We start from the raw sequence: 24,864 nt of genomic DNA on the forward strand, positions 1-24,864 counted from the left end.
CCTCCACGGCTTCCCTCTTCCCTCCGCGATTGTCTTTTCTAGTTCGGCACACCATTCATCCTCCCGTGGCTTCTTTGTTCGAGCTGCTCGCCGTCGTCTTGTAACCGTCCTGCTCGTCGTCACTCTCCCCCCTTGTTGAAGGTTAGTGGCACTGTTCTGACTTTTGAATGTTTGATTTGAGTGATTTGCATGGTTCTAAAAACCGGACCGAATCGGCCGGTTGGGCCGATCCAATCGCAAATTGGCAACAGTAACGATCTGGTCAGGCATGTAAAACTGCTGATAAAAAACTGGTAAAAAGTGCTGAACCGGCCAAGAAACGGCTAGTTGGAATGGACCGAAAACCTACCGGTTGGATTGAAACGACGTCATTTTAGTGCTTGTTTGGGCGCCATTATTTTGATAAAAAAAAGATCTTTTTTCAATGAAAAAAGATATTTTTTTATTTTTTAGTGTGTTTGAAAAATTTCTAGTAGTAAAAATAAAATACTAGAAAAATAAAAAAAATAATTTTTTGGAGAAGCTGTAATTTATATTTTTTTTTAAAAGATCTTTTTCTTTAAAAAAATATTTTTCATGTAATAAATAAACAAAAAAGTACTTTTATATTGTTATATTAAAAAATAATTAATAAATAAAAAGATTTTTTTGTATGAACCCAAATATAAAATTATTTTTATTTTTTTTAAAATTAAAAAAAAAAGATAATTCTAAAAAAAAAAATTTTTAAAAATTTACCCAAACTAACCTTAGGCTTATTGAGCAGCTGAATCACTCAACCGTGAGCCTTCACTTCTCTTCACTCTCGCTTCTCAAATCGTAGCCTCTCTTCGAGCCACGCCGCCGCCGTCCGTGTAGCCACTTCCCCCAAGCCTCCAACCCCTGCTCTCTTCTTCCGCGAGCTCGGCCCATCTGTCATCTTCGTCTTCTCGCCGTCGTCTGCATCTTCTCGCCGTAAGAGAAACCACTATCAGAATTGCCCCAAGCCCCTTCTCCTCTCCTTCCCTTAGCAGAGCTACTACCCTCACTCAACCTCAACCAAAGAGAAACCCTAGTCTCCACCACCGCAAGGAGTTCGCTACCACCGTAAGAAGAGGTGACACAAGCCGTAGCCACTAGCCAGCCTTTATTGCCGCCGCCATTCAGCTCACCACCGCCATCCCACCGTCGTTCGGTTGTCCTTCACCGTCCAGTCTGCCGTAGCCTCCAACCACACTCTGCTCTTTTGGGAAGCTTTTTCGCGTCTCGTCGCAGCTCCAATTTGGTGGTCGCCCGTCCTCCGTCTGTCTGCTTCTCGTGGTCGGCATTCTTGCTCCTTCTCCCTCAATTGCTGCTCTGAGTTCCTGAATCTCTGTTTGTTCATTATTTTTTTATGAGTAATTTCTTTAGTTTGTTCATTATTTTAGTTTGTTCGTTCATGATCAATGATTTAATTGCAGAATGAGTTTTATTACTGATGATGAGCAATGAACATTATTGAACTGTTCTTGTTATGAGTAATGATTTTCTTAGGTTTCTCTGTTTTGAGTAATTTAGATTATTTTGTTTTACAGTAATTGTGGAACTGTTCTTGTGGTTCAAATGTTGTATTTTTTTTATTTAATTATTCAGTGTTGTGTTTATTGTCGTTGTTGATTGTTGCTGTTTGTTCTTGATGGTTCTGAACTTCTGATTGTTGATGTTTGTTCACTGCTGTGTTTGTTTACTGTTCTTGTTGTTCAAATGTTGTATTTTTTTATTTAATTATTCAGTGTTGTGTTTATTGTTGCTGCTGATTGTTGCTGTTTGTTTTTGAGGGTTCTGAACTTCTGATTGTTGATGTTTGTTTACTACTGTGTTTGTTCTTATGGTTCTTGATTGTTGCTATTTTTTTTATAGTGTTGTTTGTTTTTGCTGTGCTGCTACTTTTCATACTGCTACTTTTCATGTTTGTTTGTAGACTGATTTTTATTACCGATGTTGAGTAATGAACATTATTGAGCCATTCTTGTTATGAGTAATGATTTTCTTAGGTTTCTCTGTCATGAAATAATTTAGATTATTTTGTTTTACAGTAATTATTGAACTGTTCTTGTTGTTCAGATGTATTTTTTATCTAATTGTTCATGTTGTTTATTGTCCATCTTTGTTTGTTCGTCGATTTAGGATTCTGCTGCTACTAGTGTTGTTGTTCAGATTGAATTGTTGAATGATTACTTGGTTAGCTCTGCTCATTGCTATTGTGTTGTGTTGGACTCTGTTTTGTTGCTTTTTTTTGTGCTGTGCTGAAAATTGAAAATAATTTAGCTGAAATTATGCTTATTGCTACTCCTCATTGTTAGTCTTTGAAAGTTTATTAATCTTTGTTAAAATTATGCTGAAATTATGCTCATTGCTACTGCGCAAGTGTTCATTGTTAATCTTTAGAAAATTATACTAATCTTTGTTGAAATTATGCTGAAATTATGCTCATTGCTACTGCCCAAGTGTTCATTGTTAATCTTTGAAAGAAGTTTATTAATCTTTGTTGAAATTATGCTCATTGCTACTACTAATTGTTAATTTTTGAAATTATGCTGAAATTATGTAGTGCTTTAAATTTAGAAGACGTTTAAGATTTATCTTAAATTAGACTATAGTTATGTTTTAGAGTGTTTGTTTATAGTTTACTTGTTATTTTATTCTAAAATGGTTTGTTTGGTTGGACCACGGTTGAACCGGTTGGACCAGTAAACCAGTAGTTAGAGTGGTTCGATGACCGGTCTAGTTCTCAGGACCTTGGTGATTTGTGAATGTGAAATCATTGATTTTGTGTTGTTATGCTGCTGCTGCTGTTTTTTAATTTTTGTTGCTGATTGTTCTTGATTTCTGAATGTGAAATCATTTTGTGTTGTTATGCTGCTGCTGCTATTTTTTTATTTTTGTTGCTGATTGTTCTTGATTTCTGAATGTGAAATCATTGATTTTGTGTTGTTACGCTGCTGTTGCTGTTTTTTAGGGTGATTATTTGTTGCTGTTTTTTAATTTTTGAATTTTTGTTGATAGATTTTTTGATTATTTGTTGCTGTTTTTTAATTTCATCAAATTAAATGAATTAATACACAGGGAAGAAAAAGCAACCTTGACAAGCCATTGCAAGAAATACCTTGACAATCCTGAACCCTCATCACTCTCGGTCTCAGTCTCCCTCTCTAAGGAGTTCACTGCTACACTCACTCATCACAACGCCAACACCAGCCTCCACCCCTCCACTCAGTCACTCCTCGCCGTCGCCTCTAGTCGTTCAGTAGTGCACCAATCATGGACGAAGAGGAGAAACCTCATTCTCCTCCTCAACCTCTTCCCAACAACGACGAACATTCTAGAAGAAACCACATCAATGCTAACCTCAAAGACTCTCTCTTGTCTCAGCTCGCCAAATCCAACCCCTCTCTCTCCCTCGAAACACGCCATGTTTCCTCCCTCATTCAGCAGCGTCTCAAGAAGATGTTTCCTTCTTTCCACACCCCCCACGCACCCTCCTTTTGCATTGGTAGCTCCTTTCCCATACTTTTCTCCAAATTTTCAATCTTTTTTTATTTTGCTTATTGAGTGTCTTATTTTCTTTGGAATTGAAATGATCATAATGCGTATGCGGTTCTTCTTTCGATTTTAATTTTGCGCCCCCTTATGTGCTTTTTTTAGATGATACATAGGGCAATATCTGAGCTAAATGAGAATAAAGGGTCCACTGAAGAAGAAATTTCTAATTTCATTGTAAAGGAGTATGAGGATTTGCCATGGGCACATAAGAAGATTTTGGGTATTCAATTGGAGAAGCTTTGCCAGGATGAGGAGATTGTGTGTAATGAGGGTGGCAGATATGTTCTACAGGCTGATGGTGATGGAATAGATGGTGATCGGAAGGGGAGACAGGAATGTAAGAGTAAGAGGAAGAAGAGAGGAAAGAAGACAAGTCAGCATAGCATGGATGGAGGTGGAGAGCGAAAGCGGAAAAGAGTAAAAATCTGTGAATAGATTTAGAAGAGTGATAAGCCTAAAGAGGGAAGAGATGAGGCACAACATCAGGTTTATGATTTAGGTGATGCTAAGGACTGATGAGCCAATTAGTGTGGTGAAATGGACAGAAGAGAAGGGGGAAGAAGCACTTGACCAGTCAGCTGAAAGGGTTGGAGAGCAGAATAAATCACAAGGGGCTGGAGTTGTAGAACAATATGTTGAAGCAGAGCCTCTAGCACAGGAGTTACAGGATCAGGTATTATGGTGTTTCTATCATTTTTTGCATCTGCTGTTGGTACTTGATAGTTATCATTCATGTGGTGGAGCTGTTAGTTGTGAGTGCCCTTTTGTTGGAGCTCGTTTACTCGTTGTATCCAAGAATTTGCTTGATTAGAGAGTTTTAGGAAAGGTTTTTATAAAATAAGTGTCATATCTTTCCTTGCTACAATATTGGGATTTCTATGCTTTCATTTAATATAGAAAAGTGAAATTATTTAATAATGTGTACTTGGAGTTAATTTGATGACATTTGAAGCTTTCCTATACAGGACAGTATTGGGGAACAATTGGCATTTTCTTTCGTATATATTTGTGCCGTTATTTTTGTTTTCAATAAAGGGAAGCTTAGTCCTATAAATTTTCCACTCTGCCCAGAGTTCTTGGAAGGGCTGGATCCACTATGTAGATCTGTATTAGGAAGCTTTACCTTGCATATTCGCGAGAGGCTAATTTAACCCTACTCTGGGACATTTGGTGACAACCCTTGTCCTTTCCTGATCAATATTAGAAAGAAACTTTCAGAGAATTTGTTTTATTCTAATTTTTTTGCCTTACTGACCATCATCCTTTGTTCTTTAAATTATTCAGAGAAATATAATCTTATGCTTATTTTTTGTTCCATGTAACTATGAGCATGATGATATGCTTTTAAAATTTGTTGTCGGACATGATGATATGCTTTTAAAATTTGTTGCCAACAGTACTCCATAGTGCACCCAGAAACAATTTGTTCATCCCTCCCAACTGTGCTGAATGTTATTGATTACCAGAAGCCACTTGATCTTCTGGGTTCAGAATGTGTACTGTCAGAAGGACAATTGAAACAACAAATGTCTTCTTTGGATGTTCCTGAACAAAAGCAAGATGGGAACTCAGTATCTGGTGATCCTGAGAAGCATTCTCCAAATAACCAATGCAGAGGGGGGCACCTGAAATCTAAGCCAGTTGCAGATGATCCAGGAGTGCTTTTTACCGTTACGTGACCTTATTCTTGATGCACAAAAGCCCAAGGTAAATATTATCGAGAAGCAGTCGTAGTCATCTCCTCAAATTCAAGTTGCAGGTCAAGGAAGGCACAAGGAACCAACAATGTTTAAAAACAGAGCTATGTTAGCTCCTGAGAATGTTCATAATGATCAACCGCTACATGGAAATCAAGGATATGAGAATCCAGTATCTGGGAATGTTGAGCATCGTCCAGCTAAGCGTCCCAGAGGAAGGCCCCGTAAGTCAGAGACTGATGCAAACAACCCAAGGGAGTATAGTCGTGGCAGAGGCAGAGGTAGAGGCAGAGGTACTGGTAGAGGTCTAGGTCGAGGTCGAGGTAGAGGTAGAGGTCATGGTCGGGGAAGGCCTCGTAAAATAGATCAAGATGCAAATCATTCTGAGCAGCAATTGCAAACGGATGATCAAGATCAGCAGAATTCTAGTGGTAGGGGTAGAGGTAGAGGTAGAGGCATCAGCGGAGGCATAGGTGATGGTGTAGGTCGAGGTAGAGGAAAGGGGAGTGGTAGGGGGAGAGGGAGGCCTCGGAAAATAAAGCTAGACACAAACACAAACCAATGTGAGGAGCAGTTACAATCACAAGATCATGCTAAAGGTCTGGTTAAATCAAGGTTTGGTTTCAGAATCAAAACCTAAATCACAAGAGGCCTCTAAACCTGATTTCGGATACGAACCAGAGGCACTGGTTGAGACTCAATTACAAGCACCTGAACCCCAGGATAATATGGCCTCTTAAACCAGATCCAAGGCAGTCCTAGCTGCCCCTCTATGCTTAGCAACCTCTATGAGGTTGGAACTTGGAACCATGGACTTTCTCTAACAAGTCTCTCACTTTTCGACCCAACTTAGGCGCTGGAACAGTCTTTGCCTTCCTTTTTCTCGACAAAGCAGATCCTGATTGATTTTGCATGTGAATGGAAGTTTGGAATATGAAGTTAACTCAGAAGCAATTTTCTTGTGGGATCTGGAGTTTGTCATTCTTGTAGCTGCAGTAGATATTTCAATTAGAGTTTATGGAGTATCACAGTTTATTTCAATCATTTTGTTCCTTGTTTTTTTTTTTTTTGTGGTAACTTATCCGCATGGTGGATTGTTGATTGTTAGATATTAGATAACAAAACAAAAGTCAATTGTTCGAATTATTATCCTAGGTGCAAATTGATTGATGTGCGTTTTCATGATCATGATATAATTCGAAAAGCAACAGATGTTATGTGCAAATTGATTGTTCGAATAGTTATTCTTCTAGTATTTTATTTTGGGATGAAGCTACTAACACCTATTTAGGGGTGATAATTGATAGGATAGGATAAAATTTAAGCTACACTTTGTTTTTATTTGTAGATTTAAACTCTCAATTTGAATCTAATTTGCATCTTAATTCTCTTAACTTGACCATATTTAATTAAATTTATAAAAAGTAAATTATTTTTATTCAAACATAATATTTAGTCTTTCATATTTTATAATATTAAATATTATTATGTATTATTAGCAAATTAAATTGGTAGCAGCCAACGAGTAATAGCTCAAATGGCATAGTCTTCCCATACTCAATTAAGAGGTTGCGGGTTCGAATTTTCTATCTTTGGTAAAAAAAAAAATATAAAATAAATAAATTAGTAGCAAATTATCTGTCCTTACATGCTGTTGACTAGTTGCCAAATCGGTCCGATCGAGTTTGAGCGGAACGAATACCTGTTGGTGTGGGTGGTGCTGGGAATCCTAGCCTTATGTGAAACATTCTCCCTTAGGCCTTAATTGGAGGTGCAGATTCTTTTTCTTTTTCTTTGGCAAAATGATGATTTTTATTTTTTACTTCAATTTCTCTCTTTTCTACGTTAACATAGGTTACTTACAAATATTAATGCGTTAAGGTTAGCTTCCAGTAAGTACCATATCTTCCTCTGCTATCTTCTATGCTTTCTATGAAGCTCATAACTCGACTTTACCTCTCTCCCAAACCTCACTTCTCATTTGGCTCCAAGGTGGCCCCGGATGCTCCTCCATGATTGGCAACTTCTATGAGCTTGGTTGGACCATGGACTCTCACTGATGAATCACCCCTTACACTTCACCCTAACCCCGGTGCTTAGAATAGGATCTTTGGCCTACTCTTTCTTAATAACCCCATCGGTTCTGGATTCAGTGTAGCTGCAATAACACAAGAAATCCCAACTGATCAAAATGGTGTTGCAAAGCATCTCTTTGCTGCTATAACAAGGTTTGTTGAGCATGATCCTATTTTCAAGAACTGTCCTATTTATATTACTGGTGAAAGTTATGCTGGAAAGTATGTTCCTGCTATTGGATACTATATATTGAAGGAGAATTCGCGGCTGCGCGGTTCTAAGAGAGTGAATTTGGCTGGTTTGGCTATTGGAGATGGGTTGACTGACCCTGTTACACAAGTGGTTACTCATGCTGTTAATGCTTATTATATTGGTTTGATCAATGAGAGGTAGAGGAATGAGTTGGAGAAGGATCAATTGAAAGCGGTTAGGTTTGCGAAAGTTGAGGAATGTAACAGGGTTGGCTACTTTGTTTGATTACACAAGGAAAAAGCCGTATGGCGATGATGTAGTTGATAAATTCTTGAACAATGTGAAAGCTAAGAAGGCCTTAGGGGTAAACAATGAGTCACTTGTGTTTGAAGGATGCAGCGATGTGGTTGGCGCGTGTTACATGCTGATGTGATGAAGAGTGTGAAGTACATGGTCGAGGATTTGGTGAGGAACACTAGGGTGTTGTTATATCAAGGTCAGCATGATATTCAGGATGGAGTGGTTCAGGTCGAGGCGTGGGTGAAGACGAAGAAGTGGGAAGAGATTGAGGATTTTTTGAATGCAGAGAGGAAGATATGGAAGGTGAACGGAGAGCTTGCTGGCTATGTCCAACAATGGAAGTCACTCACTAATGTTGTGGTGTTAGGGGCAGGGCATCTTTTACCATCTGATCAACCTATGACATCTCAAGCAATGATTGAAGATTGGGTCCTTGAAAAAGGTTTGTTTCAAAGTTTGTAACATCATGAAAATGTGTCAAGAAAATCATTGTGATTGAAGTATTGAACCATAAGTGTTGTAGTTTCGTTAGCAGGAACTGAACAACTCTTGGTTTAGGGACAACTTCCACTTCTTTATGTACCAATAAAAAAGTTAACTTTGTGATTTAAGTTGCCTATTGGAAGTGAATTTCTTGTTGGCTTAGTTATTATTTATGCTTCTATAGTAGTCATTTTGCTGAAACAAATCACATTTTCATCCTTAACAACATCTGTAGAAACTGCATGAATATAATTATAAATGTGTGCAACTTATTGCAGCAAAGTTAATGCTCCATATTCTTTGATCGCTTTGGATTGTAACCGTTTATGTAGTAGCGCTATATATATTCAATTCATTTATGGTTTCATACAAAATTACAAACTTCCCAAGTACTGAATTGGGTTCACTACTTCCTCCAACATTTCTCAGAGATCTTTAGACACGCAATTGCACAATTTGTTCAGTGCCAAATTGAGAATATCAAAATTATCGACCAAAAAAAAAAAAAAAAAAAAAAAAAAAAAAAGAATATCAAAATTATTCTGCTTGATTGAACTTGTATAAAAGAAAAGTTAATAAACTAGTTAATTTACATTATTTAATTCTTTAAGGTGTGTTTGGTACTATGTAAGTATATATAAATTGAAAATAAAGGGATACTTTAGCATAAAAATATATTTAGACAAAAAGATATGTACAAATAAAAAATAATTTAGGACAAACTACTAATTAGCATTAAAATGACTAAATTTTTTGTATCATGGGATCTTAGAGAACCTACAGCTGTAGAAAAATAGATTTCCTGTTTTAACACAAGTGTAATTTTTTTTTTTGGAAATGTAACACAAGTGTAATTGGAAATTGCTTTATGCATTGGAAGAACAATACTTTTAGTGCTTGCTCACCGGATATGAGAATTCTTTTGAAGAGGGACTTAGAATGACAAATAAATTGATGCCAAGTATCATTAAGCATTTGAAAAAATATTAAAATAACTTTGAATTAAAATTTAAAAGTAAACGTTGTGACAGATACTTTCACTCTTTTAGTAATAATAAAGTTCATTATTACTCTGTAAATACTACTTACACTTAGCTTCAATTTACACAAGTTCTTCTAAAATTCTCTAATATTTTTCCAAAATAAAAATTATTCATATTTTGGTTGCCATTCAAATAAAAGATCCAAATTCAAAATCAATTCAACCCCTTTTTTTTAGTTACCTGAAAATTTTCTTAAAATTCAAAATACCCAATAGACTCAACTTTCAAATTTAAAAAATCCAAATCAAAATTTTTCAACACCAAATACATTTTAAAATTCAAACACACAAAACCTTTGTAATTTTAATTTTCAAATTTTTTTGTTATATAGTCAATTACTTATTTTCCAACCACAATCAAAATTCACAAACACTTCATTATTCATTCCCAATTATGTTTAACTCTGATAAAAAAATATAATCTCAATGTCCCTGCTTAACCATGTTAAACACATATGTCAATTTTATAATAGATGTTGTCAATTGTAATATTTAACTTTATTTTTCTTTATATTAAATAATATTGCTAATTAATTAAGACTCGGATTATATATTGTTGTTATTAATTATGAAATTAAATTTGTTTTTCTTGTATATGACTAATGTTTCATTGTAATTTATTTTTAAATCTGTAAATTTAAATAATATTACTACAAAAATAGCTGTCATTTTTGTCCAAACTAAATTTTGAATAACATATTATAACACATTATAAAAAGAATTAGCAACTAAATTAATATATTTTTATTTCAATTAATTAAATATGGTAAGACTATAATAAAATTGGTCTGTAATACAAAGAAGCACAATAAAAATTAAAGTTGGTCCTTTCTATTAGAGAAGAAAGGAAAATCTTTAGTCCCTATTCTCTTTTATGATGCAAAAGCTCATATAATTTTTTTTTATGATATATGAGCTATAAATGGATATTTAAAAAGTTTCTCATTTGGTGTGCTCTTAGATAAGAGACTAATAATTTTTTTCTTCCAAAACTAATTCATATAGTATTTTCATAAATAGAATTTTATCCTTCAAAAATTTGGATGACTAGACCGACATTAGATTCATGGACACGGATTCCATGCGCCGTGCGTGTTTAGCTGACCAGTGCGCATAACACTTATCTTTGGTTGACCGGTGCGCCTGTTGACGAGGGCCATCGGATCTTTTTTTTTTTATCCAACAGTAGAGATTACCCTGTTACTTGTCTCTTTTGATTGGCTAGTGAATACCTTTTGCTGGTTTTGTGTCAGAAGGGTCACTTTAAAAAATTTGATTTCTTGGTGGTTATTGTTGTTAGATCTAAAATCTATCTGGGTTAATATAGCAAAAATTTATGAATTTGTAAGCTAAAATTAATTAGAGTTAAGTATTATGTTTTATGTTAAACTAAATGACGATGAAGTAGTTAAGTATTATGTTTTATGTTAAACTAACTGACGATGAAGTTGGACTGGGAAGGAGATGCGTCTTGGACGTTGTCTGTCGCCTAGAATAAACGCTTTGATGTTTCTGTTTCCGTCACTGACCATCATTCGAGTTGCAGAAAGTTTTCCCCCACGGAATCACAGTGCAAAGTTGTCGACTCTGTGAATGGCGAATCTGCCGCAATTCATGCATTCGGAGGATGACGCAATGTTAGTGTCATCACCGGAATGGGACTCGATCCCCAATGGATGACAAGGAGTGTTATTTTGGGTAGATGTTTGGCTTTTCCGGAGACGTTCAACAACAAAGGATCGAAGCAGCATGGAGATGGTGGGTGAGAGACTGATGAAGGAGAGGCTGAAGATATTTCGGGTCGGACGGGTCATTTTGGCACAAGTTGGGTTGGACTTGGTTGCATCCAATACCTATATGAAAAAAACAATGGACCTGCATAGTATCTTTTTTTTTAAATGGAGATGTATGTTTTTTCTGAAATGAATGTTGTGCTCATGGGTTGGGTTATTAATAATGTTATTAAAACTAGACCAATCCTTTAGTATGGTCCAAAAAAAAACCTCACATGCCTGAACAAAGAAGAGAAAAACCAAAATAGTTATTGCATGTATAATTATTAGTTAGAACAATTTAACAGCAGTATTAAATTACTGTCGGATATGATAATTAAATATTCTATAAAACCAACTTAGCTGATTAATGCAAGATTTTATGATGTGTGCACTAAAATTGATGATAGTGTATAAAATGAATAAAAAATTTGAATAATGAACATGTATATATGTACCAATTGAATATGGAATTGTATTCATACAATATAATTGGTTTAGAGATTCTTTAGTTGTCATTAAAAATTTAGCATTTGGAAAGGATTTTTAAAGATTTATTATTATTTAATTGCACTAATTGGTTTATTATAACCTCAGAGAGAAGTACTTTGAAATTTGTTTAAACCAGCCCCTTTGTATTCTTTGTTGATCCAAGAAATTTAAATGAAAAGATGTTTCTCTTTTGTAATTGGACATAATATTAGGATATGCTAAAAAAGATAATATGATGACATTCCTTTGTTTGATTATCTAGTGTAAAATGATGGTATGTTAAAAAATATATAATTTTTATTGGGAGGAACCCGTAAATATTCTTGCAATCAAACGCGTTGCTTATGCTAATGTAGGACACGACACAATGTTAATAGTTAACCGCATATGGATTAAACAATGTGAAACGAATATATACTGACTACTCCGCATAGAATATTAATCTTCCGAATCAAAATGAAAATAACAAAAAGTTTATTCTTTCTTGTTGTGGTGTAATAAACAAGTTTATGATAACGCACACGTAAATTGTTGCCGATATGCGTTAACCGCTTACATGACTTTAGACGTATGTTTTATATTGGTTGATTTATAAATAGAGGTCTGAGTTATGAGTAATTTAAAACAATTCAAGATAAACAGACTTTAAGAACGAACCGATGAAAGTAGATATAATTATCGTGACCGAGTTTTAAGTAGCATTCCTGAAAATCAAAAGGGTGACTAAACAAACTAAGCAAATAAATTGTTCATATTGGCCTCGACGGAAAACAACATAACATAAACATATCAAAATATGCACCAAGTCAAATACCTCCGACACCATCTTGATTCTGCCCGGCGGGCTCCTGATCATTGCAGCTATGTGACGTCTGCTTCGCTTGAACACTAGCCCCACCGAGCAAGACTTTATGCTTGTCTTCCAAGGCATCGACCTTGTGTGCCAGTTCACACCACTTTGCCACCTCATGCTATTCCCGTTGACGAAGCTTGGCGATCTGTGCCATCAATTCATTTGCTTTGTCATCCATTTGGCAAACTGTCATTTCATTCTTGTGCCGCACCATGCGCAACATCATTTCCAGCAGTCGCAGTGCCTTCTCCCCTTCCTCCACTTGCATCTCCTTTGCTTTCAACTTGACGTCGACAGTTAACTGCCCCACCTTCACCACTCTGAGTTGTTCTGTGGTTGTTTGAAGTTTAGCCTTCAAATTCTCCTCCCTTTTGACTAATGCGGTCTCAACCAGGTCACAGTCTGTGTATTTTTCATCTCTACGGATGATGTCGATCAGATCGGCGATCAATAGTTCTGTGAGGACGTCAGCACTAATGTTGTGGTCCATGACAGATTTCTGCGACATTCTCTCAGAAGAAGACGGCGATGCGAGGCCAACAACGACGACGCTTCAATTAACAATTCTGCTTCTGGCGACGACGGTTCTCCTCGGGGTGGGTCGATGTCAGGCGCGCGACGTCGATTCTACCTTCTGAGGTGACGTTGAGAGTGAGAAGTGGAATCCACGAGAGGAGATAAGTGTGACAGAGAGAAGGAGAGGGAGAAGAAGAGTTAGAGAGTTGAGAGAAGGAGTGACGTCAGAGAAGAACTGAAGAAGGGTTAGGAGAGATGGTTTTTTCCATAACGTGTGTGTGTATATATATATATATATATAGGTGATATTTTTTACATTTCTTATGTATTTACTGTGCATTACTAGTGGAAAGTTGTTTTGTATTTTTTTTTGTAATTAGCATGTTTTAATTTTTTTTAATCTAACATTTAAGTTTTCAAAATATAAAATAATCTCTTTTAACATGTGTAAATATTTTTTTATCTTTTATTTTTGGAAAAATAAAAGATTAATTTAAACTACGTCGGTGAACAATAAAAAAGCAAAACATGACAGTTATTTTGTGAGTAATTAAAATAAACAATTAAAGTATGAAAAATAGAACATTAAAGTCGATTAAACCATTCAGTAGATGAACAGTCGAACAAAAGCATTAAATTATTGATTTATTAAACCAAAGTAGTTAAATAGGATAGAACAAAAGTATTATGTGCTCATGGGAGTAGCTAAATAGGATAGATATGACACGTTTTTAATTAATATAATATATACTATTGTGATAAGTTTAAATTATAATAATATAATATTCCGTGCTTTTATTAATATCTGTTTTACCTAGAAGCATCGGTAAAGGAACAAAATGTCTAGGAAAACGTGTACCCCCTAATGCCAGTATATTTAAAAGGAAAATGCTAGGAGTGTCCATTAAAAATTTTAAAAAGATATAATAGGGACAAACTGAACGCATCTTTGGCGGTCATCTCTCCCCTTGATATTCTCTAATAATCCCCCACTAAGTTCTTGCAAATGGCTGGAACTTCCACGAGGAACAGAAAAAAAGGGAACGTATTCGTCGAGTACGAATGTCCGCTGCATCTTTTTCCTCGTGACATATGGTTGAGGATTGCCACGATGGTTGCATCGAATTCGATTTAGAATTTGTTCAACATGCAGGCGACTTGCAAGGTGTATCTGGATGCAGCAAATTCTGATGCTGTATACAAGCATGCGATGATGTGGTATATACCGTTAATGTCCTTTTTATTTTACTTTGACCAGCCTGAAAGGAGGTTCCTTGATCGCAACGTGGAAGCAGAAAATTCGGATTCTATACTCTGACAGGGGTTGACAGAGTATTTCTGGATTTTCTGCTGTGACCTTGGAATGGACCTTCTTGCTCGGGCCTCAATGGAGGGCAGCGTTGAAGCCGGTTACTTATGTGCCATGCTGCTACTGTGTGATCATAAAGACGAAGTACAAAGGGATGTTGAAATGTTTGAAGTTATCCGTACTTATGGGGAGGTTGAAAGGTGCAGGGAGGTGTTCAGGGATATTTTCTAGGAGCAGTGGGTGGATGAGGGACCTTCAGATTCGGGACAGCCCATGGCTTGTCGGTCCACCAATTGCACTACCCGCGGGACCATGGGTGATGTGCAGGATGTGTCCGTTATCTCATGTGTGCACTACCTGGATGATTACAAGGTCAGGGTCTTCTTTGAAATGTTTACATTTTCATGAACGTGGCTGTTTACCACTCTTAGTAATCTGCCCCTGAATATGTTGTTGGGAATTTATGTTTATGTTATCTGCCAATTCAATAGCTAGCAATGTATGCTGTTTTGTTATGAACGATTATCCTTCCTTAACATGTAGACGATGTTTTGATTGTGTACTTACTTTTGTCTGTGAAAAAATATCAGTTTGATCTGGTAAATTGACATGATTAAAATGCATGGTTGTTCATTGTCAATCGAAAAAATCTTTTATAACTTAGTTTATATTGGTAACCAGCCGTAAACTAACTATTGAACTAATTAATATAATGGACATATACAAATTAATAGATTTATAAATAAACATTTATGCCAGGATTGAAAATCTCTCTATTCAAAGTATATCGACTACGATGGATAGCATAGTACAAGCAATAAATACATATCCTAGAACCTAGGCCTAATTATGCCTTCATGTGGGATGCGTTCCTATGGAGTGGGATTTGACAACAATTTTTATATTACTGATGTGATGGTTGAATAGACAAATGAGTGTTTAATTAACCTTTTGATATCCTTTTTATCTTGGAATTGTGTAATAATTTAGGATGTAATAGTAATTTTAGATAGAATTGGTAACTTAGAAAGGTAATAGGAAGTGATGAAAAGGGATAATTTAAGCATTCGGAATGAAAATTTATTTTATAAATAAGTATTGAATATGAAATGAGAAACACACGAATTACAATTTTTTCGGAAAAAGAAAATGTTGGTATCAACAAATATCAACAGTATGTTTACTATCGATATATGAACAACCCTAAACCGCGATGCACAAAATGTCTTTTCAAACCAAAATTATGCCAACCTCAAAATACGCATTTTATGTATGTTTAAAAAAGATATAACATATTTTATACAAACAGAAATACTGTACATAATATGTGTTTACTTAGGAGTGTTCGACTGAAAAAAAAAAGTAGCAAACATTGCATGCATGGCTTACTCATCAGTGTTCGGATGAAGAAAAACATCAAATATTCTATGTATGACCTTGGTCAACTTTTTCAAATTCTCCCAGTGGTCAAAGTTTGTGGGGATTTATTATTATACAATGAATTTGAATAGCTTGCCACTTCGGTTGATATTAAATATATTGAAATTTTAGTAATTCATTTCATTCGACTATTGAACAACATATAAAAAAGAGAGAAATAAGCAACTGGCATAAAACTTGTCTGACGATATATATAATTACAGAACACATATATTAGAAAAATAAGAATTATCTTGCATAATAAAAGGAAAGCTGAACCTAATCCTAGTAGAAGAGGTTGACAAACAGTATCAACTCATAGTCGGCGCGACAATGTATGCGCAGAACATGAGAAGCACCTCCATCACCATCGTTTACGTGCCACTCTCTTCCATGGCATTGATAGTGGTAAATAGCACCCATGTTGCCACGGCTTGGACATGTATGCGAAACACAGACTTGATTTTCTCCATTTCGTATAGGCACACGACGTTGAGTTGTTCGCGAATGTTTAATAACTTCTCGGAACCCCACTTTGCAGATTGTTAGTGCATCGGATTCCTCAAGTACACGAAATGTTTCGATTCCCTTTTTCTTCGCATCGTCGTTGTTGTTACAAAGCATCAGCATCATTGAAAATGCGTATTGGGTGGCCACATGGCCGTGGGCTACAGTAGTGTGCCGCATTTTCATCCCCGCATGACGACGCTATCGAATGAAGAGCTCTTCCACATCGGCCCGAAATAGAATGTCCAGGTGTTCGCTCTGCGTGCATTGCTGTAAGAAGTTTTTTGCCTACTGGTCTCGACGATACGAGCTCCACCAAATTTGCTGTGTATATGGAATCGAGGCGCGTTGATACATAATATCCTCCTCCCCTGCATTGCGCGCAGCGGTACACGACATCCTGAGACTGTACAAGTCCTAATGATGAATGTCTGGTAGGGGAATGAAAGGGGAAATTGGTATAGGGAGGTGAATACACAACGAACCAATTAGTTCTACCAAGGGTTGTTGTTTATGGTATCTTTATAGGCACTCGGCGCCGTATCAGAAGGTGTCACATCGATTGTGTCCCGTGACCTCTTCACTCCCCCTTACACGTGACTTCTTTAGCAAGCATGTCTCTTTGTTTTCTCTTTTTTTATTTTCTAGTGCGAATACTCTTAAATAATAATTTAATATCATGTATGTATATGTAAAAATGAACAATGTAAAAGGTGATACCTATTTACTAAAAAAGGTTATAAATCAATATTTAATTAACAAAATATATAAAGAAATAATATTTAAAAAATTAAAATGTACTACAAAATGCAAGTTAGACAACGATACCTAAGCTGTTGTAAAATAAATTATGGAGAAATGGTACCCAATTCTTACTCAGTGAAAGTTTTCTCTTTTTATTTATTTCGAATTTATGATTGAGCCTTTTAGGGTCCTTTTCTTTTTCATTTGTTCGTTTTAGTTTTCTGGTTTTAGTTATTTTTGTATTGTTATATCTAATTAGTATAGGTATGAATAGGCATAGACCTACCTATTCATTTGCCCCCTTTAAATTTATGTTTTTAGAGAAAAAAGTATCTATATATATGTCTTTGTTGTGATGTGTATTTGTTCCTATATTAAAAAAAATTATTTATGCGTTAAAAATTTTTAGGGTGTTTGCTGTTATTTAGGGTGATTATTTGTTGCTATTTTTTAATTTTATAATTTTTGTTGATTGATTTTTTGATTTTTCGTTGCTGTTTTCTAATGTCATCAAATTAAATGAATTAATACCCATGGAAGAAAAAGCAACCTTGACAAGCCATTGCAAGAAACACCTTGACAACCATGAACCCTCGTCACTCTCAAAATTTGATCCAAAAGCCTATGAGGGAATGTTTGTTGGATACTCCACCACCAGCAAAGCTTATAGAATTTACCTCAAAGATCATAGGACCATAAAGGAATCCATACACGTTTCTTTTTGTGATACTAATGCAATTCTCAGTGCTCTTTTAGATGATGATACAGGAAGTGAAGCTAACATGAACCATCAATCAAGTCAAGAAAACCCAGCTGCTGTCCCAAATGAAGAATCTGTCTGCCCAAATTTGTTTCATCAGGATGGAGGAGACATTTCTGTTTTGTCTCCTGAGCCAGTAAGAGAATCTAGAATAGAACAACCGGTAAAAGCTCATCAAAGCTCAACCTTACTCCAAAAACCAAGAGAATGGAAGTCTATGAGGGGTTATCCCCATGATTTTATCATAGGTGACCATTCCCAAGGAGTAACAACAAGATCCTCCTCTAAGAAGCAAGCCGAACCAAGCAATGTTGCTTTCTTATCCCAAATGGAGCCTCACAATGTGAAGCAAGCTCTTGAAGACCCCTCTTGGGTCAAAGCCATGGAAGAGGAGCTAGCTCAATTTGAAAAGAATGAGGTTTGGACACTTAGCTTGTACCTAATCCAAATGGTAAAAAGATAACGGGTACTAAGTGGATATTCAAAAATAAATTAGGTGAGGATGGAAGTGTTGTTCGTAACAAGGCTAGATTAGTGGCCCAAGGTTACGATCAAGAAGAGGGTATAGATTTTGATGAGTCTTTTGCCCCGGTAGCAAGAATGGAAGCAATTAGGTTGCTTCTTGCCTATGCTGCCCACAAGGGCTTTAAAATGTTCTAAATGGATGTCAAATGTGCTTTCCTTAATGGATTTATAAATAGAGAAGTATTTGTGGCTCAACCCCCCGGTTTTGAAAGAAAGGAATTTCCAAATCATGTTTTTAAGCTTTCTAAGGCTCTTTATGGCCTAAGGCAAGCTCCAAGAGCTTGGTACGAAAGGCTTAGTACTTTCTTATTGAAAAATCAATTTCAAAGGGGAACCACCGATACAACTTTATTTATAAAAGTATCAAATGATGATATTCTTCTTGTTCAATTTTATGTGGATGATATAGTGTTTGGATCGGCCAATGAATCATTATGTGAAGAGTTTGGAAAACTCATGACTAGTGAGTTTGAAATGAGTTTAATGAGAGAATTAACATTCTTTCTTGGTCTCCAAATTAACCAAACTCCTAGTGGCATTTTTATTCACCAAGGAAAATATGCTAAAGAATTAATCAAGAAATTTGGCCTAGAAAATTCCAAACCTATGGGAACTCCAATGCATCCAAATACTAAACTTGAAAAAGATGAAAACGGTAAAGATGTGGATGAAACATGGTATAGGGGAATAATTGGCTCACTCATGTATCTTACATCCTCTAGACCGGATATTGTTCAAAGTGTGGGTGTATGTTCAAGATTTCAATCTCACCCAAAAGAATCCCATCTTTCAGCCGTAAAAAGAATCATTAGATACATTAAGGGAACTTGTGATTATGGCTTATGGTATCCTAGAACTAATGACTTTTGTGCAGTAGGATTTTGTGATGCAGATTATGCGGGAGATCGGGTGGATAGAAGGAGCACCTCTGGAATGTGTTGCTTCCTAGGAAGCTCACTTAACATGTGGTCAAGCAAGAAACAAGCCACAATTGCTCTATCCACAACTGAAGCTGAATATATATCTGTCTCTGCGTGTTGTTCACAATTAATTTGGTTGAAAACTCTGTTGGAGGATTACAAATTGAAAATCAATAGCATGCCCTTATTTTGTGACAATATGAGTGCAATAAACATTTCAAAAAATCCTGTTCTGCACTCTAGAACCAAGCACATTGAAGTGAGATATCATTTTATTAGAGAACATGTGCAAAAGGGAACTATTGATATTCAATTTGTAAAATCTGAAGAACAACTTGCAGACATTTTTACTAAACCCTTGTGTGAAAACAGATTCTGTTCTCTAAGAAACATTTTGGGAATGTTAGAATTAAATTCTGTTGATAATTTGTGAATTTTCTAATTCTGTTTGGTTTTATCTCGTAGGAAGGGAGGAGACAAATTTAAGGACGTGAAGAACAGGCCATGATACAGGGGAAGACTGAACTGATGTTAATGATCTTGAGCCCCACCAAATCCTCTTTGACCTTATCCATGACTCTGGCTGTTTTGAATTTCTTTTTGTTTTAAAAATAATACTTTTTGAGAAGTTGTCACATCATATCTTGTAGGAAGGAGTTATTGTCAAATCATAATCCCTTCTTCCACCTTTTCCCTTGATTCTAGGAGCAAACCTCTCATTTTAAATTTTAAAATTCCTTCCTTGTTGATAACCGCGCCACTTAATGGTCATTACTCACTTAACCCTCTCTCTCCACTCAGCATTTAATGCTCCCATAACCTCCCACCTCTCTCCAATTGGAAATGGATCCTCTCTATTTTTTTTCCACTAGAGAGAATAAAGTGTGATCTCTCACCTTTAATTCTATAAGTGGGACCAGAAATTAATAAGAGAGAGAGAACAATTAATGGTGAGATCAAATACTGGACGCTATCCAGTTTTTTCCCACTGGAGAGGATCCACGCCCCTCTCCAATCTCGTCGGCCACTCTTTCATCTTCCCTCTCTATTCTTCATTTTCATATCATGAAAAAGAAAGTGGCTCCTAAAAGAAGTAGCCGAACTCCTCTACCCAAAAATCCTCCATTTTCTTTTACTCCTCAAACACATACTCACCTTCACATACACTCTACATCTTCTTCATCTCCTTCACCTTCTTCTAAGCAAACCGAAACCATGAGAAGAAAGGTTATTGCTCAGAAAACTTCATCCAAAAAGAATATTGGAAAGGATACAGAACCGGTTGTAGAAGAAGAAGAGGAGTCTCAATCTTCTCTACCCCATTCACCACCAAGGAACTCAACCCCTCACTCCTCTGGAGGTCGCAACTCTCAACGCACAACAGGCTACACTCTGCGCAACACACGGGAACCACCAAATTTGGAATCTCTAGACTTCAAAAACAAGTTTAACAAGGGGAATTCACACTTTGATCCGAGCAGATTCAACTCCTGTGCTTCGTATGAATTTCATAAACAAGTTCTGGCCAAAGGTCACCTTTGTGACTCTCACCTAGTAAACTTGGAAGCACTAACTGCAAAAGGCCTCAACTTTGCCACACTGTTTGATAACCTGAAGTGGACTCCTTTGTTTCATATTCAGAAGCCTATGTATCCAGTTCTGGTGCACGAGTTCTATGCAAACATTTTGTATCTTGACGGAGCAATCCACTCATATGTTAAGAAGGTTCACATGACTCTGAATAGAGAAACCATCAGCGCTGCATTGGGGTACACTGATGAGGGAGCAACTGCCTACATGACTGGAAAGTGGGATTCATAGGTTGCGGTCACATATCAGATTGCTTTGAATCGAACCTGTGAAAACTTCTCTGCCCTGGATGGGACGGTCTTGACACACAAAGCTCTTGGACCTGTAAGAGCGCTCCTTCACCGAATTATAAATCACATCTAAATGCCTCAAAGTGGTTCCTTCCAAAGAGTAACTATTTGTGATACTTTAGTTCTTTTTGCAATCCTTACTTCCTCTCCTATTTCATTTGCCTATTTGATGGTGCGACACATGTGGGATTGTATTTGCAGCGACAAAAAGGCAAATATGCCTTATGGCATCTTTCTTACATGCATATTTGAACACTTTCATGTTGATTTAACTAATGAGCATGTAGAAAACAAAGTTTTCATCATCAAAGGAGGAGGAGTCACTGGATCCGTAAAAAGCACCAAAGGGAAATGCTCCATGCCCTCTGAACCATCTGAAAGTGATCTTGAGAGTTGTCCACATGAGCCAACAAAGGTTGCGGATTCCATCAAGGACGTACTCACTGAGTTCTCAAATATGTCAAATCTAATGGTGCAATCATATAAAACAGCTCTCAAGCAAGCATATGAGAATGAGAAAGCTTGGATTAAGTGCCAGGAAAGAGTTAACCTGCTACTAAAGAGTTTTGAAAAGGAAATGGCTACAGAGGAGGATAATGAATCTCTTGGCTCAGATTTTAACCTCTCTGATGATTGATCTATTTGTCACTTTTTGAACCCTATTTCTGTTTTGTTATTTTGGTATTCTGTATGCACTTGGATACTCTGAACTATTATGTTTTGATAAAAACAAATATTATGCTGTTGGTATGTTATTTTCACTTGTTTTGCAGGTTCCCCCATTGATGACAAAAGGGGGAGGAAAGTTAGAAAAATTAAAAAACAGAGGCTGAAATCTATTTGATTCATGATCATTCCTGTGCATATGTTTCAATCTTATTTGTCATGTTTTTTTATATAAGCAATGATTGCTCTGATTTGTGTTGTGCCATGCTCTGAATTTGGTTGTGACAATTTTAATTTGGCCATAACATCCTGATTTACCATGTTTTGTTTTTGGAAGTAATATTTTGATTAGGCATTAATAATTTTTTGATGTAAGTTTCTGCCAATTATTGTGGAAAATTGTTATTTTAATTAGCAAATTTTTCTTGGCAGGAATCGATTTTTAACAAAAACTGTTTTGGATTTTTTGAAGTATGTTGAGTTTTGAAATGTACTCTGAAAAGTACTCAAGCATGATTTATTTTTGTTGTTTTATATTGAGCAGAAAATCATTTATATGATAACAAAACAGGTTGTGATTATCATGTTAGTTCTGCTCATAAATCAAGCTGTTCAACATGACTTAATATTCCATGTGTTGAATACATTGTGGCTATATGCTTGATTTTAAATGTTACAGGTTTTGCTTCCCTTGGTAAAATGGCATATATTTAGGGAGAGCTATGTAACAATTGGAAAGGGGGAGGATTCCAAAATCATCGAAGGGAGTACTTTTAATCCTACTCTTTTTCATTTCAATTTTTAAAAATGTTTGTCATCAAGGGGGAGATTGATGAGTTTGGAAAACTCCAAATTAATATGATGATCAAATATTATTAAAATAATTAATTACAAAATTATTAATTTGAACTTCAATTCACATTTAATAATTAATAATTTTGTTACTTGCAGATTGTGGTTTGGGCCAAAAAAATTAGCAAGCCCAATGTGAATCTAATATTCAGCCTTGATACAAAAATGTTTTAATTGTTATGGCTGAACCAATATTTTGTTGATTGGGCCAGAATTTTGGTAAGCAAGCCCAAAAATAAAATCTTCGTGCAAGACCAACTAGCTTGGTCCGAAATTAATAAAGAGAGAAAGCAAAGGTTGTATGCTTTCAACAGATCCCACTTTCATCATTTGATGGATTTCAAATTTTGATTAAATGAATTTAATGCAGACATTGGAAACAGGAAAGAGAAAGTGGAAATTGATTTGATGGCCTTTAATGTATTACACATTACTAGGCATGGGTTTTGGAAACTTAATTCATTTTTATTTCCTCTCTTAATTCTTTTGAAATCTTTTCTGCATTCTCTCTCTTCTCTTTTTTCTCTGTTCATTTGTCACTTCACAGGAAAGATGGAAGCAAAAACAAGCTATCAGAAGAAAGAAGAAGAAGCTAGGAGCAAGCATGAAGCCATTGTAATGATGGCGTTAAGAAAAAGAAGATCCACAGTAGGGTGTGGCTGAGATCTTTGCCACTTATGGTAAGAAGTGGTGAGGAAGCCTCAAGCTCTCCATACCCGAAAATGGAAGGAGATCTAACTCGGTCAAAGAAGAAGATCCCAAAGGCATGGCTCGTCTCTACTTTTGATCAACCATCACAGAAGGTAGCTACTGTAGCTACGTGAAGGAAGAGGCAGAAGATAGAGCAGATGGAGCTGTCAAGCATCAAGAACTCATCAAGGGCCAGGAATCCTTCTTGGGATGCAAGTCAAGATGGAAGGCCCGGATTGATGAAGCTTGGTGAGAAGGGATGAAGATGAGGTAATTGCATGTTGGTTTCTACATTCGATTCTCTCTCTTCTCTCTCTGGCCGAACCGATTTTGGTTGAAGAAGAAGAAGTTTAGCTCGGTTCAACCGTTTCAACCTTGGAGGCTTTCCCTTCTATAATAAGGGTGAACAGCCAAGGCTTGAAGCAAGGAGAAAAGAGTAAAAATCACAGAGTTCTCATAGCTACCCAAGCTAACAAAAGTTCTTCTCCTTCAATGTTTTTCATGTTGTATTTTTCTGTTTAGTTTTGTCTGTCTTGAATCTCATGGAAAAAGGCAAACAGTGAGGTTTGTATGAAAAAGCCATAGAGCGGAAAAAGGCAGAGTATACAAAATTAAAAGAAAAAGCCATAGATGTCCTAGAGGTCCTTTGTACATCTGTGTTGTGTTTCATGATTCTGTGGGAATTTTCTTGCAAGTTGGGTTAGCACTTAGCAGTTGAAAGATTGATAAGTGACCAAGTCAATTTCAGGATTGAGGATAAATTCTGGACTTGTCCCAGATAGGAAGGGTAGTTCCTAGGGAGAATTTTTTTCTGTAATCTGTTTGATTATAGTGAAATTTCATCATTGTTGTGATGGAGACTGGATGTAGGCTGCACTGCACTTAGCAGCTGAACCAGGATACTTCTGGGTGTGATTCACTCTCTCTACTCTACTCAAATTCTGATTCTGTTCGAAGGAGACAAAATTAAAAAATATCTCATCATTGGTTAGAGACAAAAAGAAAATGTCTCTTGACTAGTGACGAGACAAAAAGCAGAAATATCTCCTTAAGCGTTTTAAAAGGGCAGTAAGATTTACTCAGCAAAAAGGGGCTAAGATTCAACCCCCCTGATAAACCCCAATTTTGTGGTTTATCTTGTGCTTAATTCGGGGGATTTTATCACCTTTTCTCACATTTATTCAATGAAATAGCATAGTTTTCCAATTCTCCCTTGATTTGTGCTTAAATGTGAAAACATGCTTTTTAGGCCTTAAAATAGCTAAATTCAATTCACTTTAATTCCATTCGATGCCTTGATATGTTTGTTGAGTGATTTCAGTTCATAAGGCAAGTATTGGATGGAAGAAGTAAGGAGAAAAGCATGCAAAGTGGGAGAACTCATGAAGAAATGAAGGAACCGTAAAGCTGTCAAGCCTGACCTCTTTGCACTCAATCGATCATAACTTGAGCTACCGAGGTCCAAATGAGGCATTTCTAGTTGTGTTGGAAAGCTAACATCTGGGGCTTCGAAATGATATAAAATTTTTCATATGTTGCTTCGCGTTACGCGCCATGTATGCATGCACGCCGATGCTGCTCGTGGCCCACTAAAGATGAAATCGCTGG

At 36.3% G+C, this 24,864-nt stretch overlaps 2 protein-coding genes and 1 pseudogene across 2 annotated transcripts; 2 read left to right on the forward strand and 1 right to left on the reverse strand.

Moving 5' to 3' along the window:
- The first annotated feature begins 783 nt into the window (after positions 1 to 783).
- LOC107643453 (uncharacterized) lies at positions 784 to 6,483 on the forward strand. The gene is made up of 4 exons (XM_016347104.3): positions 784 to 1,299; positions 3,085 to 3,511; positions 3,664 to 4,234; positions 4,959 to 6,483. The coding sequence occupies exons 3-4, from the start codon at positions 4,064 to 4,066 to the stop codon at positions 5,238 to 5,240; spliced, it is 453 nt and encodes a 150-aa protein (XP_016202590.1). The 5' UTR covers positions 784 to 1,299; positions 3,085 to 3,511; positions 3,664 to 4,063; the 3' UTR covers positions 5,241 to 6,483.
- Positions 5,347 to 8,480, forward strand: LOC148563761 (serine carboxypeptidase-like 50 pseudogene; annotated as a pseudogene).
- A 7,517-nt stretch (positions 8,481 to 15,997) lies between these two features.
- Positions 15,998 to 16,399, reverse strand: LOC148563762 (uncharacterized). The gene has a single exon (XM_088486934.1). It carries the CDS (start codon positions 16,397 to 16,399, stop codon positions 15,998 to 16,000), a length of 402 nt encoding a protein of 133 aa, XP_088343060.1.
- Between the last annotated feature and the right edge of the window lie 8,465 nt (positions 16,400 to 24,864).

The sequence above is a fragment of the Arachis ipaensis genome, chromosome B5, assembly GCF_059453495.1.
Source record: "Arachis ipaensis isolate K30076 ecotype BB chromosome B5, ASM5945349v1, whole genome shotgun sequence".
Taxonomy (NCBI): Eukaryota; Viridiplantae; Streptophyta; class Magnoliopsida; order Fabales; family Fabaceae; genus Arachis; species Arachis ipaensis.

Bases quoted from the DNA above. Each gene is read 5' to 3' on its own strand.
- LOC107643453 (XM_016347104.3), top strand. From the start codon at position 4,064: ATGCTAAGGACTGATGAGCCAATTAGTGTGGTGAAATGGACAGAAGAG. The intron at 4,235-4,958 runs GTATTATGGTGT...TGTTGCCAACAG, and splicing joins CACAGGAGTTACAGGATCAG to TACTCCATAGTGCACCCAGA.
- LOC148563762 (XM_088486934.1), bottom strand. From the start codon at position 16,399: ATGCGGCACACTACTGTAGCCCACGGCCATGTGGCCACCCAATACGCA.